This window comes from Solanum stenotomum, chromosome 6 (assembly GCF_019186545.1).
Source record: "Solanum stenotomum isolate F172 chromosome 6, ASM1918654v1, whole genome shotgun sequence".
Lineage (NCBI taxonomy): Eukaryota > Viridiplantae > Streptophyta > Magnoliopsida > Solanales > Solanaceae > Solanum > Solanum stenotomum.
This window is the reverse complement of record NC_064287.1, coordinates 5,194,942-5,201,832: the sequence shown is the minus strand read 5'-3', so window position 1 is coordinate 5,201,832 and position 6,891 is coordinate 5,194,942. Positions and strand designations below refer to the sequence as shown.

Genomic DNA, 6,891 nt, shown 5'->3' with positions numbered 1-6,891 from the left:
CTAGAAAACAAGAAATTAACAATGTACAAAATTTTGTAGCTTGCTAATTAATAATGTCATGCTAATTTCATATAGTTATGAATTCGTAATGGATTATCGATAAATTTGTAGCTAATTTTATTTTTCTAGTAGTGTTATAGTATTGATCTCTAGTTGTAGGGGCCAAAATGAGACATATACAAAAGAAAACTCACCAACCCCCACACAAACTAGTCCCCACACCTCATATATATCTCAAGGCCCTCCATCTATAATTCTATAAAAAGCCTAATTGTGTTCATGCAATATTCAAAAACACATACACCATGAAGACTACTTTCTTATTTTTCTTGATTCTGAGTTTCTTGTTCTTGGTGGTGGCTTTGGCTGGAAATTTCAACCAAGATTTTGATATTACATGGGGTGATGGCCGCGCTAAAATACTCGAAAATGGACAACTTATGACCCTTTCCCTCGATAAAGCCTCTGGCTCTGGTTTTCGATCCAAAAATCAGTATTTGTTTGGAAAGATCGATTTGAAAATCAAATTTGTGCCTGGTAACTCTGCTGGTACTGTTACAACATATTATGTAAGTTATTTTTTTTCATCATTACTACATGTTATATTATGATTTTGTGAGTATGTACATCATTACCCTCAGGTCATTAATTCTGTAGACCAAAAAATATTTTTTGGTATGCCTTCTAAAATATAAGACTCATAATCTTGAACAGCGATGACCTGATAATATGAATGGTGTATATAGCTAAGTTTTATATTAATTGAATGAATGGTGATGATTTGATTAGATGTTAATATATTTTTTAAGTTGATTTTTAATTGGTATGGATTACAAAATGCAGCTATCTTCAATAGGATCAAGTCATGATGAGATTGACTTTGAGTTTCTTGGGAATTTGAGTGGTGACCCATATATTCTTCATACAAATGTATTCACACAAGGAAAGGGAGATAGAGAGCAACAATTTTATCTTTGGTTTGATCCCACTAAGGACTTTCATACATATTCTATTCTTTGGAATCCTCAAAGCATCATGTAAGTAGTTACTATTTTCGGTCTCAATTTATATGATATTATTTGATTTAATATAAAATTAAAGAAAAGTAAATTTTTTAATTTTTTTTAATCTAAATAAATTTTAAATATTGATGTGACTGTAAATCATTCATTGAGGATAAAAAAGAATTTTAAAGCCAAGTTATTTCTAATTATAGAAATATAACATATTTTTAACGAACTAAAAAGAAAAATATGTCATACAGACGGAAGCAAAACAATTATTATATTTCACTTACGTGCATTTTATTAACTTCTATTTTGGACATTTACTTAGTATTGATATTTTTTTACCTACCTTTCTTATATTGATAAACTTCATTATTAGTTAGTGTAGTACTAATAATATTGGAAGGTTTCACATAATTTATAGTGGTGATTAATTAGTTTTATTTTTCCACCTAAGATTTACCTTTCTTGATTATTCAAAAACAACTCTACTCTAACTAATTTTGATTCAAGTTTTTGGATTTAGTGCTTATTCACAATAATTTGAATCAACAATTGAAATTTAAGGGATTGCTGGATATACTACTATCAATTAATGGAGAAAGAAAAATAGAGTAAAAAATTAAAGCAATAAAGCAAAATGATTGAGAAATGACAGAATATAGAGTTAATATCTCAGATGGTCACTCAACTATCTATTTTTCTCTCAGAAAGTCACTCAACTTTGTATTTTAACTCAAAAGTCACTCAACTATCAACTATTCTTTCAGAAAGTCACTCAACTTTGAATTTTAACTCAAAAGTCACTCAACTATCAATTGTTCTCTCAGAAAGTCACTCAACCTATTAAATTGATATTTTAATTAAAATTTACTGATATATTTTTTTTATTTAAAATCCAAAAATTTTAAAAATAATAAAAAATACTAGTTAAACCATTTAGTGACCCGTCTCACTTGATCACCCAATCCATTAAAAAAATAATATTGACCCATTTTATTTTACCCATTCTCCTACCTTATTCCCTCTCTTCTCAGACTCTTTCTCCTTTTCTCCTTTGTGTTTTTTTTTCTTTTGGTTCTCCATTGCTGCCTCTTCTTCCTCTTTTATCTATAAAGTTTTATAAAAATCCTACATATGTTATATACAAAATTATAATGTAATAATTAGTTCCTATAGGTTTTAATTATGACCCATTTCTCCTTTAATTCTTCAATTTCAAGTTCTATATTATGTAGGAAACTAAAGAAATCTGATTTAAAAAAGTCAAATTAAAAAAATATGATAATCAGATTTTTATCTGTGCTTTGGCCATGTTCAATTCTTAACTTGTAATAATTTGCTTTTTGGTTGGAAGAATCATATGAACTAGAATCTCCATAGAGCCTTAAGTAATTAAACTTGCTTTTACATGTTTCTCTTCAGACCACATTCACCTCTTTTTAGTGTTGTGAGAATTATTTGCTGAGAAAGATGTAATCAAAGGGACTCCTTAGTTTCCGAACAAATATTCGTATATCGAAACAATACTCTAAAATACAAATCGAAATAAATTTGTGCCAGTCTGAACCCATGCATTAGATTCCTTTAATTTCATATACTAGAAATTGAGATACCTAATTAAAACTCAACTAAAAGAAGAAGTAAAGGCAGCAATGGAGAACCAGCAAAGAAAAAAGAGAGGAAAAAGAGTCAGAGAAGAGAGTGGAATAAGGTAGGAGAATGGGTAAAATAAAATGGATCAATATTATATTTTTAACGGGTCGAGTCAAATGAGGCGGGTCACTAAATGTTTTAAATGGTTTTTTTAAAAAAATAAAATTGGATTTTAAATTTTAAAAAAATATATTAGCTAATTTTAATTAAAATATCAATTAAATAGGTTGAGTGACTTTCTGAGAAAACAATTGATAGTTGAGTGACTTTTGAGTCAAAATTCAAAGTTGAGTGACTTTCTGAGATATTAACTTGAGAATATATTGTGTAATTATACCCCGTGTTTTCAAAGGCATTTTCGAGGGGAGAGTATAAAAAAGAGTTTCTACACAAAAATGAAAGGTATAGATCCATAGAGTGTATATCTTAAAATTTGGAACGTAAAAGCTACCATTTATACGTCAATTTTTTTTTATTGTTTTAAAAGTTTTTACTAATAAAATTAAAAATACATCAGATATAGGCTTATAAATTTATGGGACTTACCCCTCATATTTCGATTCTTATGCCTCTCTTAGTGCTGCGTAAAACACCTCCCCGCCTCGTCGTTTGAAACACTGGTTATAAGTACTTTTCTGCATAAAATACCTCCATCGCTCCGCCTTTTGAAACATTGGTTATAATAAGTACCTTTTCGCATAAAATAACTCCCTCCCCCCCCCACCCCCCCACCCCCATCTTTTGAAATACTGATTATAAGTACTTTTCTACATAAAACACCTCCCCCGCTCCGTCTTTTGAAACACTGGTTATAATAAGTTGCCTTTTGAAATACTGGTTATAGTAAGTACCTTTTTGTATAAAATACCTCCCCGCCCCTGTCTTTTGAAACACTGATTATAAGTACTTTTCTACGTAAAACGTTCCCATCGCACCCGTCTTTTTAAATACTGATTATAAGTACTTTTCTCGAACTTAATTAATTTGTCCTTACATGTTGATTACTAATTACTAATCTTTTCCCCCATTTTATTAAACAAAAAAAATCAGATTTTCAGTAGATGGGACACCAATTAGGCAATTCAAGAACATGGAATCAAGTGGTATCCCCTATCCAAAGTCACAACCAATGTGGATATACTCAAGTTTATGGAATGCAGATGATTGGGCTACAAGAGGTGGACTTGTCAAAACTGATTGGACTAAAGCCCCCTTTATTGCTTCATATACAAATTTCAATGCACAAGCTTGTGTATGGTCTTCAACTTCAACTTCTTCTTCTTGCAATTCCACTACACAAAATTCTTGGCTAAGTGAAAACTTGGACATAACAGGCCAATCAAGGATTAAATGGGTGCAAAATAATTACATGATTTATAATTATTGTAATGATATTAAACGTTTTCCTCAAGGATTTCCTCGTGAGTGTTCTCTCAATTAGTGCAAGTAAATTAAGTTAATTATTGCATTGTAATTAAAATATATAGTACTTTGTAATATTCCTCCTTAGGATTAGTAGAATTGTTTGTTTTGATTTGAGGAATAAGATGGAGAAATTCCATTTGTACCTATTGTAACTATTTGTTAATTTTAAAATTAAAAGGGGTCGTTTGGTTACTAAATAAGGGTTGAGTTATTCAGGTATAAAATGTTGCATAAGTTTTACCATGTTTAATAGCATTTTTATGTCAAGGTATAAAATTCAGCACACATAATACTATGTCTTAGAAAATTTGAGAACCACATAACCAATATATGTTTAAGTTATAAGTCAATCTATGTATTATTTTATGCGGGGTAGAAGATGAAATAAATTATATCTGAATAAATAATACATGAATAAAAATATAAATTGACAACTTTACCCTTCCCTCTCAATCAAATATAAGGACTTAAAATGTCCCTCAACTATTTGAATTGGTAAAAAAACTACCCTCCATCCACCTTTGGGTCCCAAAAGCCCTTGTCGTTAACCTTTTGGCTCAAAAATATCCTTATGTCTAACGGATCATACTCAGTAGGTGGATGGATGGAAATATTGTACTAAATCTAATAGTTTAAGGGCATTTTACACCCTTTTTCTGTTAAAATAATTAGAAATTACTTAATATGTACGCTCACATGATTTTGAATTTCATAGTAAATTAAAAATAAATTTAAAAAATTAGGCATCTACTCTCTACACTCCCTCCACCCCGGCCCTTCACTTCCTATCTCTTCCATTTTTTTTTTCTATTTGGATGTTGTCAACCAATTTTAATTTTTTTTTCAATTTATGACAAACAAGAGAGAAAAAAGGAGGAAAATAATGATGCATTCATATAGAAATAATTAGTTCAAGAAAAGATGACTTAATTAAGCAAATATGTACGAATATTACATGTTTCTTTTTTATGTACCCAAAATTCAAAATAAAAGAATAAAATAATCATTTCTCTTATCACCACCCTCATTCCACCATAATAATAATAATACAAATTAAAAGAATATAGACATGTGAGTTCATTTCAAATTTGAGTCTCGGATACCCTAATTAAGAATAAGAGATTAAAAAGGGAATAAAAGAGAAAATGAACAAGACATTTGGATAATTATATAAAATTTTATATTAATGAAAATAATAATTTTTTAGATGGACAATTAGTCGGGGTAAGTATGTATTTTAGTTGGATCCTCATTTATGAGTTGGGTTACATTATAATAAATTGGAGGTTGATTTAAAATAGGCCAATAGGAAGATATCATGAAACAATTATATTTTCGAGTGTATTGGGTCAAAATATAAATCATAAGTGGTTTTATAAAGAAATAAAATTTTAAAAATATCATTTTTATTATTTATTTGAGAAGGGTTTAAATTTGGACCAATTACATTAAGCAATATAATAAATAAATATCTAATAATTTTACTTTAAGGGAGATATTAAAAATAAGGGAAAAAATGAGCCAAAGGATTAACATCGAGGGTATTTTTGAGCCAAAAGGTGGACGTCAGGGGTATTTTATGACCGAAAGGTGGATGAAGGGTAATTTTGTACCAATTCACATATTAGAGGGGCATTTTAGACCCTTCTCCGCCACTTCTTTTTAGATAAACATCCAGATAATCTCTCCATATTTGTAGATCTAAAATGACTCTACATCTTCCTAGAGGCAAATAGATTGAAAAAAACTTTCAATTTTGCGTTCTTTCTTTGAAGTTAGAAGTTTTGAAACTCTAAACTTGGCTTATCTTTTTTTTATCTTCTTCTTCTTTTCCTCCTCTTATTTTCTCCTCTTGTTAATTTGGCGAGAGACGAATGAAATTTTAGATCTTCGCAATATCTTCTAGTGAAGTTGATGTTTGAGTACACTCATTTTTTATGAGGGTTTTGTTTTGTTTGTTCAAAAATCGTGCTTTTTGAAAAGGGGTTCATTAAAATTAGTTTATTTAGCTTTTAAAACTGCAAGAAATGAATATGTATTTGAAGTGTGATAAAATAGTATTAGTATTCTAGTTATTGAAGTCAAACAAAAATAGGACATCTTACCATATTTTTCAATATTATTTTTTGTTTTTTTATAAAATTGAATATTCTAGTACGAAATCATCTACCACCTTCCTATTATACATATTTAATGTGTCTGCAATAAATAGTTAAGTAACATGGTTGAAAATTCTCTTTTCTATGATTCAATTTGATAATGATGTTGCCATTTTTAAATGGAAAATAGGTGTCTATGGATCCTCAACAATTGTGCGATGTTGAATGTTTATCATTTTTGAGGAGATTGTGGTGCATTCCTATATTATTCTTATTTGATTTTTATGGCTATTTACAATATGTTATTAAGAAAACAAACAGGTCATTCAATATTGTATGAGTGCTAGAATTCCTAAAATCTTGTCTCATCTAAATTGACAATGATATTATATGTATTGACAAATTTAGGATTGACAGAAATGTCTTTCACATTTTAGCCTCCTTAGCCAAGAATATTGTAGGGTTGATTGACAGTAAAAATATGTTGAGTACTGAAAACTTATCAATGTTCTTAAACATTTTGGCTCATCAAGAGAAGAATAGATTTGTCAAAGTTGATTATATTAGATCGGGATGGAGTGTAAGTCGAACATTTAATGAATGTCTAAGAGTTATTCTTAAACTAACTCCAGTGTTACTTGTTAAATCTAATTTGGTGCTCGAAGATGATACTGATGATCGATGAAAATGGTTTAATATAGGTA

The 6,891-nt window shown here is 29.3% G+C and overlaps 1 protein-coding gene across 1 annotated transcript; it reads left to right on the top strand.

Moving 5' to 3' along the window:
• The first annotated feature begins 261 nt into the window (after positions 1-261).
• Positions 262-4,338, top strand: LOC125869207 (probable xyloglucan endotransglucosylase/hydrolase protein 23). The gene is made up of 3 exons (XM_049549770.1): positions 262-569; positions 844-1,037; positions 3,714-4,338. The coding sequence occupies exons 1-3, from the start codon at positions 306-308 to the stop codon at positions 4,102-4,104; spliced, it is 849 nt and encodes a 282-aa protein (XP_049405727.1). The 5' UTR covers positions 262-305; the 3' UTR covers positions 4,105-4,338.
• Positions 4,339-6,891: the final 2,553 nt, after the last annotated feature.